Raw genomic sequence first — 13,667 nt, forward strand, 5'->3', positions numbered from 1 at the left:
TTCATCCCCCCCCCCCCCCCCCCTCCTCCAAAGCTCCAAAAATGTATTCAGGAGAGCCCTACCCTTTCACAGTAATTATAGTGTAGTTTGAGAGTATGCAAGCTGTAAGACATCTTTTCCTCAGGCTGTAAGAGTCCTCAACTCATCCTCCATACTCCAACATAAAAAAACATTTGGTTTCGTTTTGCTTTGGATCATAGCTCGCATTTTGTTATGCAACCCTGTGTTGTAGAATGACAATAAGTGAACCTTGTGACCTCATAAATAAAGCAGTTTGTTCTTTTTTCTTAGTAGTTATAGTGTAGCTACAATTTTGTTAGTCACTTTCTTGTCATTTATTGGCCGATATATACACCATATACATGATATATCAGCATTGAGTTAATATTGACCAGTATATCGGCCTTACTTATTGGTGGATCAGTCCCATAGACTTACATTGTGAAAGAGACATCTGTAAATTAGTTACATTGTTTGAGCTTAATGACATGCTTCACAATCAGGATTTGATCCATTCGGTTCCATAAAATTTCAGAAGTCTCGTACAGCCGCACAATTAAATCATTTTTTCCTAATTCAAGTTAGCAGAAGGCTAAACCAGAAGTTAGCCACTCTGCCGGCGGAAGTCTTTAGTGTGCGTTCTCTATGAGTTCCCTTAGTGTCCCCTGAGGGAGCTGTCTGAGGACTGATAAAAGTTAATGTTACGTCTCTTTACTTGTACCTCGAACACAGTGAGATTGTAATTGGTATCCCGAATATACAAAATATTTGCACTGTAATTTGCAAGCTGTAATTTAAAATGTTACACAACTTTTTTTTTCCATTTACTCTTTTCTTCTGCCTTTTCTGACACTTATATTTCTAACAGACACACAAGGCAGGTGGAGCTGTCTCATGACAACATGATCCCTGGGCCTCTTCTAAGTTTTTAATGGGGGAGTGGTCAGTCTGTCCTCCCCTCCTCCTCCTCCTCCTCACACAAATCACATACTGTACATACAAACACACACTCATATCCACACAGCTGCACAGCTGTGAGGGTGGGAGGGGCCCTACCCTTCTGATGAGAGACAGAGCGGGAGAGAGGGAGAGGGAGGCTGGGCTATTGTGATTGAGTACAGAGTGAATCTCACCGGACGACGGCAAAGCACTCTTTACCTTCACACACTGCGGGCTACTACTTTGTCCCATGGCCATGTGTGTGCAGTGAGTCTCACACCTGTGTACAGGCAGGCAGGATTGACCACCATGCAGGGCCGGGCTGGCAAAGCCCCCAAAAGGGAGATGGTGATAGAGTCTCCACAGCAGTACAAGAGCCTGGCTGAGATTGAGGCAGAGGTGGAGGCTGGGTCACAGGTGGCAGCGGTAAGTGTGCACTGTGCCATCTTTTACTTAGAACAAATTTTTTCTTTTCTAAAATGTTCTCTCGTTCTGGTCGTCGTAAACGGAACTGATGGGATCGGATTGTTTAAACAAGTTTTTTATCTCTTAGATTTCCTTTCAAGAGCAGCTTTGAAGATTTTTTAAAAGGGTGAGACGGAAATGGGAAATAGCAGCTTCAGGGTACATCTCTCCAGGGGGTTGAATGTTGATCTTTTTTTAGGAAATGGAGCACTTGTGGCTCTCTTTGTTCATTAACTGTTCCTGTGCCTCGGAGTCAAACAGATTGGCAAGTTGGCTGCAAAGTTGGTGCAATGATAAAGATGCAGGTCACTAGTTTGCTGGAGAACACTGTTAAAAGCAGCAGACTGTATTTTCTTTTCTTTTTAAAGATGTAGATATTTCCATAGTTGGACAAGTGTTTGGAAATCTATGAATTTGTCTCTTTACTACTATTTTACTAAACACTTAAGGTGTCATTTTATTGCAAAATTTGAATTTGGATTCTTTTTTATCAGCATATCAAGATTATAAACTGCAGTCTGCTTATTAGGTAAGAGTATTTTTAAACTGTCAGTATTTTAGTTAATGGAGCATAATAACAGCCACATCTCGATCAGCTTTTAAGGTAAACCACAAAACTGTGTCTCTAATGTATTCAGAGATAATTACTAGCAAGTCACAGTTCACAGCTGCTTGTTGTTATCTTGTGTCTGAATGGCAATTATCCAGCTGGAAATCAGGGATGACGATTTTGTGCTTATCAGATGATCTTTTACATCCAAAGGCCCGAGAGATACGAAGGGATATTTTCATTACATCATCGGGGGGATTGGTTGGACGAATCAAAATGTAAATCTACAGTCAGACGACTGTTTAATTGGCCTCAGTTTGTTATGTGTTTGTTGGATCCAGACCAGGAGGTTTATCCAAATAATATGGATTACAGCTACGCCTAGCTGCTATATTCAGACCAGGAGCCATTTAGAAACATACATAAAGACGATAACTTTTTGGTAACATATTGTCTAGTGGCTGATTTTCTTCCATTTTTTTCTGTTTGTTTGTCAGCAGAGGGAACTTTGCACTCAAGGTGTAAACTGAAAACGGATTAATTTTCATTTACAAAGATATCCCGTAATGTTGTGTCAGTCACTCAGCACTAGTTTTAGAGATTTTAGGGATCAGTTGGCCCACTGACTGAAGTATCTCATAAACTACCCAATAGCCATAAAAATTTGGTACGAAGATGTCACTTCAGGATGAATCGTAAGAAGTTTGGTTATTTCTTCACTTTTGATCAACCAGCAACCCAGTCGCCAGACAAAATGTCGGCATTGTACATTTCTGCAAACCATGGATATTTACAGATGCATGTTACTATGTAGCAGATATGTTTAACCTTTGTGTTTCAACAATGCTGTGGTTAACATGTGGTTAGGTTTAGACACAAAACCCGCTTGGTAATGAGGAGGAAAAGCTCATGTTTGGATAAAAATGCTTGGTTTTGGGGGCATAATCCTGGCAGGAAAAGTAGACAAATAACTGCTTTTTGTGCCTCTATCCCCTCTGAAAAAGCAGCAACAGGTTGCTACAAAACACCCACGTTTGGTGCCTAAAAGGTTGCTGGAAACACAGCAGTGCCTCGCTAAATCACACCAAGTTTTGTTGTTTGTTGGTTTCAAACAGTGACGGGCCATCCACTGTCCCGTCCACCTCCCGATGACAAAGGCAGTTCATATACTATGACGCTTTGGAAACGCTGATTTCATACATATGAAATGCACACATGTAATGTATTCATGGTTTGCAGAAACATGCAATGCCAACATTTTCCTCTGGCGACTGGGCTGAATCTGGCCTTTCTTTGATGCTGTGTAGCATAGGAAATAGAAGGGAGGAAATAATTACCATTGCTGAGTTCAGCTTTCGTCTCCTTTATTTGTCCCCATTTATTGTCTCACAACTTTATGCACAATGATTTTTTTAAAAACACAATTTGAAAATCAAATCTACAGTTAGAAAACTAGGCAGGGTGTCGCATACTTCCACATGAACAATGTTTTGTGAAGTATTTAGAAACTAAAATCTGTCGTGGCTCAGCTTTAAATGGATCAAAGCTTTGTTTACTTCCTCTTGATATGTGTGACAGAGCCATGTGTGTGTAATATGTGAAGATGGTTTTCTGATATCACAGTCAGGCTTGTTGTGGGAGGACATGCTGGAGGAATCCCTTGGGTTTTTTCTATAGAATGTTGGAGCCGATGTCAGCTGCGACAGGGGAGTTCACTCTCTGTTAGATGATGAGCTACCACGCTCCACTCTTTTACCAAGCATCAATGCTTACAAAGTCATCTCTGTTATAATGTTGTGTAAATGATTGATCCTGCTTGGACTGCATATCCAGCATTCCAGCTTTGGTATGAGAAGAGAATGTCTATTCCTGATCTGTTGGGCTGCAATGACCACTATATAGTTCAGTTTTGCACGTGAGCTCATGACACAGTGACTGGTACAATAGCACACACAGACTCTGGCTCATCCATCCATCCTTCGCTTGTCTCATCTCCTCTTCTGTTAACCCACATTCAGCTCTGTCTCTGTGCCAGCTCCTGCTGCCGTAGCTGTCAGTAACTCTGTGAAAAGACAATAGCAACTCGTTGTCCAGAAAGTGTGAATACCCCAGACTTGTCACTCATTCCATACACTGATACCCTCAATAATTGTACAGTTACTGGTCAAAAAATGATGAAAATGAACTAAAAGACCACAAAGAAGAAGCAAAGAGAACCAAACAGACCAAACGCAGGTGCCACATGTTGCCACTTTGCTGATCCACTGCTGTTATCTGCTCTTTCAGGTAAAGCCCAAGATCATAGAGCCTCTGGACTATGAGAATGTACTCCTACAGAGGAAGACCCAAATCATTAGTGATGTTCTGCGAGACATGCTACAGTTCCCCACGGATGACTTCCAGGTAAGACACAGAGGGTTATTTATGAAGCCCTGCGGGTACATTTTTGTTCAGTTTTTCCCCTCCCATTGGTCAAACTCAGTCACAGAGCAGCGACTTTGAATCTGTTACTTTACCTGTAGACAATTTTGCCACTCATAATTATATTTTATCACAATGTTTTTAGATTGTTTTGTAAGAGTCCAAATTGAAATGTCAATTTCAACAACAAAAATCAACACCTGCTCTCTGCAGATTGTTCGAAGTATTTGAGGCAGAATGAAGCATGTTGAGATGATGTGAAGACAGCAATACGTAATCACAAAATAACTCCTGGAATGCTGTGAACGAAATGATAATGTACAGTTTGACAGGTTTTTTTCGAACACGGCTTGTAAATAAACCTCAAGTTGCAGGTTTTAATGCTGGGCATGGTTGAATGAAGCTGCGCTGAGGCGTACAGCTCCACTCTCTATGTATGTTTCGTGTCATAATTTGAATCAGACAAAGATGTTATAAAGGGCTGCAGCATCAGCATGACAGAGACTCATGAAGCAAGCATTGAGAGAGAGGTGGAATCGTCCTTTTTGCTGTTGTCTCACCTCAAGTGAAGACAAACAAATATGATGAGAGCACAAGGGTAATGTAACTGACGGAGGTTGACAAAGGCCAGAAGTGGAAGCTTCTCAGTGTGGATATGAATGAATACAGATGTCTGTAGTTGTGTGAATCAGGATACTGCATAGTTTGGGAGATTGGCTTAGTTAGGTCAACTGATTTACTCATTGCTAATGTGTTTAATAGACATTTCTTAAGCTTTATTTATGCAACCTAGTTTAGTAAATCACTAGCCTAAAACTAGGTTGTTACTAAGAAATTAGGAATGACTTAACACCACAGTCTGCATAGAATAATGGACATAGCCACTGTGATGTCACCCATTGATTTGTATGCTCCTGTTCGAAGCCTCTAGGCATTTTGGCTGTCGGCATTTTGGATTTTTGGAGCTAGAAGTGATCATATTTAGTCCAAAGGGTGGAGCTAACCCAAACATTAGCTGCTATCTTGGATAGTACAGTGCATTTACAGCCATGGTTAACTGTGATAATGCTAATGCAAAGTTGTAGCTAGCAAAAAACAGGCGTAAACACTATTAAAACAAAATCTGCTTACTGGAAAAACTGTAAATAGGACTCCTTTAAAGGGTGTCTTTTACAACCAAACACTGAACAACTTTTTGTAGGCAACCAAAACATTTAAAAGCTTTAATAACCTTTTTAAAGGTGAGTTATATAAAGATTTATCTCCAATGGAGAGCCATTGGTAGCCATTGAAACCAAAGCCGTTGTTTGTATCAGGCTGTTAACATGTTTATTTCTGCTAAAGTAGGGCATGTTATCGTAGGGGTCAGTGGGGATTGCCTCGCTTTTGGAGCCAGCCTCACGTGGCCATTTGAGGAACTGCAGTTTTTGGCACTTTTGCGTCATTATGAGTTGCTGTTTGCTATACACACACTTAGCAATGGATTTACAAATAGGAGATGCAACGCAAAACAGTTCATGGACACACCAGACAGTTCATGCTGTTAAAGTATCTCTTCACTGTGCTTGACTGTGCAAATTATGACATTATTTGTTGGACCCATATGTGTTAAATCTGCTATAAATTTGACTTCTCCATGCACTGCGTTGAATTGCTGGCTCACGGTCTTATAAACATTTACACGCTACATAGATCTGCGGCTTGTGTTCAAAGGAGCTCAAAGACTGTATCAACATGACACCCCTGTAGTGCTGTGATGGATCTCAGCAGCGTCCACTCCCAGTCTGAGAGAGAAAGAGAAAACAGGGACAGACTCATGCTCGTATGTTTGTCATTCCTCAAGTCTCCTGAAAAATGTGGCGAGTAATCAGACTTTAAAGGATAAGCCCAGTCATATTCAATATTTTTCTTACTAGTAACAAATTCCATGTGTGTGTGTTTATCAAAGCCTGATATATCTTCTTCTTTTGTGCCATAGAGCTTCATTGTTGTACCAAAAACTGTTAAAAACCCCAGTGAGCCTAACTGTTGCACTGGGTGACATGTTCCTTGATTACCTTGAGCCACAGACTGAATATAGAAATGGACAACACGTCTCCACTTCCTCCCACTGTACAAAAATGAAGCCAAAATATCCCGAATATTTGTGTCGATGTCTTGGGTTTTTGGAGCCAAAGTCTGCGCAGTAGTGATCAGGAAGTGGAGCCACAGTATCGAGTTCCCGCCCACAACAACTGACCAATCGCGTGCATCACCATTGATCGTGAACACACCGATTAACACACAGCTGTCAATTATGACGTACACCCTTTTATAACCTCACTTAGAAAAAAATGAACACTTGAACATACATCAGAGTGATAAAGACTACCTAAAATGACAGAGACCATCTTTGGGAAAAATTTTGTTTGACTTGTATTTTGACTTTTTAGTTTGATCCATGTCCTATCCGCTAAAATGGAGGGGCAGGGTTCATGACCTATAATGCAGCCAGCCACCATGCCAGTCGAGATGTTTTGGCTTCTGATTTGACTTTTGATTGTGTCGTCCATCTTTATATACAGTCATCGACCATGAAAACACACCCTGTAGTTTATTTTGACTCAAACCCACTTAAACCATCCTGCTGCCCCAAATACTCACCAGAGCACCAAATGTGTATTAATCACCACTGAAAATAGTCCCAACAAATACACTGTTTTCTCCTGTTTGTGTATCATTTCCTAAAAGCTACAGTGGCCAGCTGTTTCAAGAAATCACGTAGCCTTTTATGAAGATTAAACCACCAGTTTGTATTTGTGACCAGTTATATAAGATTCTTATCTTGTCATATAAACAATACTACACCGTTACAGTCTGTGACAGTCAAATTAAGGCACCAAAACAAGAGAGTAGAATCCATACACTTGAAGTTGAAGAGTATAGCCCTAACAGAGTATATGCTGGGAAATCCTCAGTGTACAGTCTGCTTCCAAACTATTTCACAATCAGTAGATGATGAGTGGTTTTCATTACAAGGCTGTCTGCAGTGCACAGCCATTAGTAACTGCCCTTTGTGCGAGCGAGTGTGTGTCTGGTCCGACCCAGTCCGTCCATCTGTCTAACCTGCCATATGTTTTACATCACCGGGCAGAGAGAAGAAGGAGGAGGGAGCAGCCAGACATATGGGCCTAGCATGTGCACGTGCTGCACAGACACACACACATATGGACACACACTTGCACACAGAACCTGGGCGTGTGAGAAAAAGCTGCAGTGTGGAGGGAGGTTAAGTGTTGAGTTATGGATTAACTACATGTACATGTGGATATTGGACTGAATCTGGTCAATATTTTAAGAGAACAGAGTACGATAAGAATAACATTTCTCTTTTGCTGATCCAGAGTCTTCACATTTTTTATCCTGCACATATGTAACCACACATATGTACAGATAACGTAGTCAAAGTACAGTCACTTTCATCTCTCAAAGTTGAAAGAGGACTTCAGAAGACTCACTCCTCTCCTCCCCTAACCACTCTGCCCAGATATCCCTGCTAGAGAATTTAATTCCTGCCTGGCATCATCATCTGCCCTGCAGTGTCACTGCCTGTGGGAACACGCTCCTCTGGCCCAGTGGAAGCCATCAAAGCCCTGGTTTAATGACTGTGAAAGGAATGCTGTTAATTGGCAGCCAGCAGTTCTTGCTAACAGTTGATTGACAGGGGTGTGATTTGGTCAAAGTCTCCCGTGACTGACTGGTCAAACGGACAGGCTGTGTTTTCAGTGACTGAGAAATAGGCTCTGAAGCTTGTGCGTGTACAACAGAAGGTCTATGAAGTGTCATATTGTGTTGTTCTGCGGTGTACTAATTGGTCATTCACCCAAAAATTAAACTTCAGCCATTATCTACAAACGCAGAGCAACTTAGCCCCAAACCCTCCACTCATGTTGACACACTATTGAAGTCAACCTCCCTCTCTGGGCATTGATTAAACCCCCAGAAACTCATCTCTGTTCAACAAACTTACATATTTACAAGCTTTTTTCCCCATGGAAAACATCCTTAGATGTAACTCTACACCTTTGCCTTATGAAAATTATCTCTGCCCCTCAGCCACCCGTCTGCAGCTTGAGCGTACCTGCACAACTTTGTCTTTGCTCATTAGCCACACAAACATCTGCTTGTAAACAATAACATGAGCCTTCCTGACTAAATTATCAAACAGTCAGCTAATAACATGTTGCTAATATTTGATAAACCTTGTTCCCAAATGCCAGCTCTGACATGACACGATACAGAACCAGGCTAGCTGATCCACCCTGCTCTCTTTAGGCTAAGCTAAGATAACGCCTGCTAGCTCCAGCTTCATATACATCTGTACTTTTATACAGCTACAACAAAAAGCCTGCCTGTTTGATTTTTCCAAATAGCTCAAATCTTTTGAAGCCAAACCTCTGCATTGTTGGCCTGGATGACCAATATCTTCCTCACTGCAGATGTTTAAACATATCACTGGTGCCACTGACTTAGATTCACTCTATTTGATCTGCATACAGATTATACAGGGCCGAAAGAACTGAGCTCATTTGGGGCCACTGACAAGTCTTTGATAGCTACTGCAAGAGTGAACTGGACAAATGAGGGCAGAGGCTCAATGACTGTATATGCATGCTAGTGTAAGAATAGGACATTTATGACAAAACTAGGTCATTGTGCCACTGCTTTCCTACTCATCTTTGTGGGTTGAGTAGAAAAGCAGAACACTAAGTGGGAGCAATGGTGGCTGCAGCGTCCAATAGCTTGGAAGGCTTGTCGCCCCGAGGTGCCTTTTGCTCCTCAGCTATGGATCCTCGCTCTCCTCTCTCTGTCTGTATCCGTCTAATAAGGCTAGCAGGGGAAAGAATTAGGACTGGAATAATACAGGCTGCAGGCTGTCATTTTCTGCAGTGCTGTTTCTTCTCTTTTCTTTGAGCAGCATAAAAGAACAAAAGTACAATCGACTTTCATCTCTACTTTTTAACTTCAAACGAACAGTTTGTGATTAATGGTCAATAATATGATTAGACCATGTATTGTCTAAAATAATGGATGTAGCTAGCGTGACGTCATCCATTGGTTTGTGGACTCCTTTTTTGAAGCCTCGAGTTTGGCATTACAGCTGTAGCCATATTGTTTTTTTGAAACCAGAACTGACCAAATTTGGACAAGAGAGCTGTGGAGGAGGGAGGGGTGTATCTGACTGTGGTGACACCTCTCAGACAGCCTGTCACTGCCTTGATACCTTTATAAATTTAGGCCTCAATAAAATGTAAATGGGTCAGTTATATCAGAATTCGCCCCTGTGCAGTTGTCATGAATGTTCAGCATTTTAACATCTGGAGCCAGCTTCAGTGGTATTCAAGGAACTGCTTAGTTTGACCCTTTCACCTTGGCTTTATTTTTCAGCTCTGGAGGTTGCTGCTTGGATTAGACAAGATTTATCATCCTCATATTTGAAAATGATTGGGAAATGACACAAAACCTGCATGTTCAGCTAAGCTAACTCGCTAGCTTCATATTTAGCAGACGGATATGAGAGTGGGAGGGTTATTATAGTTAACAAAAACTAAAACTAGCAGTGAAAAAAAATGTGTTGACTAAAATGAAAATAAAAATGCCAGTTTTCAAAAACTAAATAAAAATCTCAATGAACAAATACAACACGAAACTAAAATGAAATAGAATTGCGGGTTAAATCCTCCTCGAAAGACTAAATTAAAATAAACTTCTAATACTCTGGAGAGTGGTGTCAATCTTCTCATCTAACTCTCTACAAGAAATGGAGGAAGTGCCTTTCCCAAAATGTAGAACTTGTCAGATTTGACAATCAGCGCTAATAATCTGATATGATTTGACCATCTGCTAGCCGTGCAGGAGGCCGATCTGTAGCTTACCTCGATCCCTGACCTTCTTTTGAAGGAAAGTACAAAGAGAACTGCCCCATGGGGATCAATAAAGTTTTATATAATCAGGAGGAGCAGTAAAACCAACACTGTGCATACACCCAATACTGTGTGAGTGAGTGTTGTTTAAAAACACCAGCAGGATGGTTCTGTTGTGCCGCTGTCTTCTATCAGTCTGTTTTCATACCCGCTTCCTCATTCTCTCCTCAGATCTCCACCCTGAGGCGCCAGGGCAGGACTCTGTTCTCCACTGTGCCAGAGACTGCAGAGAAAGAAGCTCACTCGCTGTTTGTCCAAGAGGTAAAACTAATACATACCTGGACGTAAGCCTGCTTTGTCCATTCTTTATCCTGCCGTCTTGGCCTAAGCTGCTACCTCTCTGTCGTGACCAAGGCCCTGCTCTATCCTTTTGTTTGGAGCGCAGCCATGTTTTCTCGCCTTTCACCCAAACACAGGTGCTTCGCCTCTGTCCAGATAGCGCACACCCATCAGATACTGGAGGTCATAAATGCAGACATGAATCCAGCCAGCGATTCATCCTGATCTGTTTATGGTGTATGGAAAAAGCTGAACTGATTAGATTTCAGAGGAAGCTAGTGAAAAAGAAAAGTGTTTGTTGACCACTCACATGATTTAGAGACAGGGGGAAACTGATACTGCGCACGTCAAAAATGTTTCTGTTAGCCTTTAAATGAACTTCCACTTGTGTTCTCCGCCCTCACGTGTTTCCTGATGGTGCAGAGGATCGGTCACAGATGGAGTCCACACAGTTCAGTAATGGTTCACGTCATGTTGTTTCAGAGGAGCTGTGTGCTGGGGTTGGTCGGGGTGCGGCCTGATAGAGCCTGATAGGGGATAGTCCCCCATGGCTGCAGCCAGCAATTACATCATAACTACATCTGGAGTAGCTGTGAGGCCTTTAACAGACGGGCTGTTCTCTGAATTTATTTTTCCACTTTTTGGTGACCTCTTGTCTCAGTCCACATGTGTATTTTATGAATTCGCAGAATTGATTAACACATTTTGGAATATCACAAACCAACTGATACAGCTGGTGTTTGTTTTAGGGGTTGTGTCAAATGTTTTGGTCGCCTCTCTCCTCTCTATGGGTAAAAAATGAAAAATAGAAAAATATATATATCCCTCAAAAACTTGTAAGCTTGAACAGACAATGACAAAAAGCTGTGGAACAACATGGCAGACTCAGAAGAACAGGACCTGCTCCGTATGTAGATATAAACGACTCATTCTAACATAACAATAACACAACGATTCTCATTTCCGCGTGATCATAAACTAATGAAAACATAGTTATGATTATTATATGCCATTTCCGCCAATGTACGCCCTTAAACCCTACACGCTGAACCTTTTTAAAGCAACAGTCCGCCCTGGTTCATTCTTACTAAAACGTTCTTGGATGGAAATTAAATATACTTTCCCGAGGTCCTTTTAGAAACCTGAGCCTGTCTGTGTCAGGACCATGTATGTAAAGTACACATCTTAATTTGCTCTTGTTGAAATGACCCCTCACCCCTTCTTCCCTTTCTGTCTCTGCAGTGTATCAAAACCTACAAGTCTGACTGGCATGTAGTCAATTACAAGTACGAGGAGTATTCTGGAGACTTCCGCCAGCTCCCAAAGTGAGTGTGTGTGCTGCAGCTATATGAACAGGTGCTGTGAGGTGTAGACCATTTTCCTGACAGCCCCATCACCAGGCTGTGGTATCAGTGCAAGAGTGTAGTACAGTACTGTCCAAACAATCTATGAAGCTACATTGTTGAAGCCAAGGTTACTGTCATCTAACAGTTTGCTGAACTGGAAAATCTGTCACAGTCATATCTGACTATAATTGGCTGCTTATTCTTGATGTTAAAGGGGCATTCCACAGATTTTACACATGAAGATCACTTTACTTGATTTTATCAACTAATGTAGTCTGTGACTCTGAAGTGAACTTTGTCTAGTCTGAGAAAATAACCCTTCTGATGTCATGCTGATGTTATCAGGGTATCTATGGGAAAACAAATCGAATCACAATGTTTGCTCACAGTAACTCCCTGGTAAAAAAACAAACCCTTAATTACATACCTAAAATGAAAAAGGCCCACCTCAATTGTCAATATCAGTTTTTACATAAAGTCTGTTACAAACTAGAAATGTGGAGTTTGAAAGGCAGGGAGCTTCCTACGAAAGATGCTACCTTGTTGCATTATGGGAAATGTAGGATCCAGTGTTTTTAAATTCTTGACCCATACTAACGCTGTTTGTAACTGCCTCAGTCACTGTGTGAAAGGCAGTCCTGGATGTCTCATAGAAAAGTGCAGTTGTTTTCTCTGTAGCTTTATATCCATAGATGCATGTGCTGTTCAGCTGCTTTGTCCATCGCATAGCACACAATGCAGCAAACACCCTCCAGGGGATATGATAAACCTTATATTGTTCAGTGACACTGCCCTTTGTTTACAGCCCAGAGAATGTTTCAGCAAGAACTCTAGAAACACGGAAATCTGTGTCTCGGACGCTCCGAGCTCTTCCACAACAACAATAGAGGGCTTCCAATGTTTTTCTACCAAGGATAGCAGAGCTATTCTGGGACTGCTGCAGATTGATATCATTAAATCCTAAGGGAAATCCCACAATGCCTTATGTGTCCTTGGACGAGCCACTTTACTTAAGGACAGGAATGTGCTTTACAGATGTCGTGTGTCATGGTTTAAACATTGTGGGGTACAAACTAGTCAGGCCCTGGCCTTGGCCTTGACACTGTTTATGCTAGTAGTTCCCCTGAGCAAGCTGGGTCTTGCAAAGGTCAAAAGTCAAACTGTCCGCTTGGGGTTTGAGCTGCACTTAGAGAAACAGCTGCAGTATTTGGGCTACATCCTGTAAAGCTAGAAGCAGTTATGAACAGCACTAAAATTCAAAATCTGAAATACATATTCTTGGGAATAATTTTTGATTATCTCTTTTCTTTGAACCATATATTAAGAATGTTATTTTCTGTGGCCTATCCATGGCAGTAACATTAAGGTCTTCATTTGGTCCAAAACACAGCAATCCTGTTGCTGTATTGGCATTTTTACATGTTTGTTTTGGATTCTGCCTGTGTGTACACATGTGAATCACCATAATTGTTTGTATGATGTTAATATTTTAACCTGGAAAGAGTGCAGTACATGTAAATCCTTGGGTGATGTGCTTGTAAATTAACCGAAGCTGAAATTGAACTTAGTGAGAGAGTTCTAAATTGTCTTTTCCCTGTTCTTTCAGTAAGGTGTTGAGACCTGAGAAACTTGCAGCTCACTTGTTTGAGGTGGATGAAGATGTGGAGAAAGATGAGGTAAGTCCAGTCTCAGACTTTTTTTTCC

The 13,667-nt window shown here is 41.4% G+C and overlaps 1 protein-coding gene across 4 annotated transcripts in view; it reads left to right on the forward strand.

Annotated features, from left to right (window-relative positions):
* The window catches only part of dock9b (dedicator of cytokinesis 9b), a 61,141-nt gene that overhangs the window by 18,313 nt on the left and 29,161 nt on the right, over window positions 1–13,667 (forward strand). For 2 of the 4 annotated variants that reach the window (XM_050063114.1, XM_050063116.1), the window contains exons 1-5: window positions 1,177–1,365; window positions 4,241–4,357; window positions 10,510–10,599; window positions 11,860–11,942; window positions 13,570–13,639. In XM_050063114.1, the coding sequence (XP_049919071.1) occupies window positions 1,249–1,365; window positions 4,241–4,357; window positions 10,510–10,599; window positions 11,860–11,942; window positions 13,570–13,639 (477 nt within the window). In that variant the 5' untranslated portion in view covers window positions 1,177–1,248. Of the gene's footprint in view, window positions 1–1,176; window positions 1,366–4,240; window positions 4,358–10,509; window positions 10,600–11,859; window positions 11,943–13,569; window positions 13,640–13,667 lie in introns of those variants that run through there. The other 2 variants (XM_050063115.1, XM_050063117.1) reach the window with 1 other exon arrangement.

The sequence above is a fragment of the Epinephelus moara genome, chromosome 15, assembly GCF_006386435.1.
Source record: "Epinephelus moara isolate mb chromosome 15, YSFRI_EMoa_1.0, whole genome shotgun sequence".
NCBI classification, from domain to species: Eukaryota; Metazoa; Chordata; class Actinopteri; order Perciformes; family Serranidae; genus Epinephelus; species Epinephelus moara.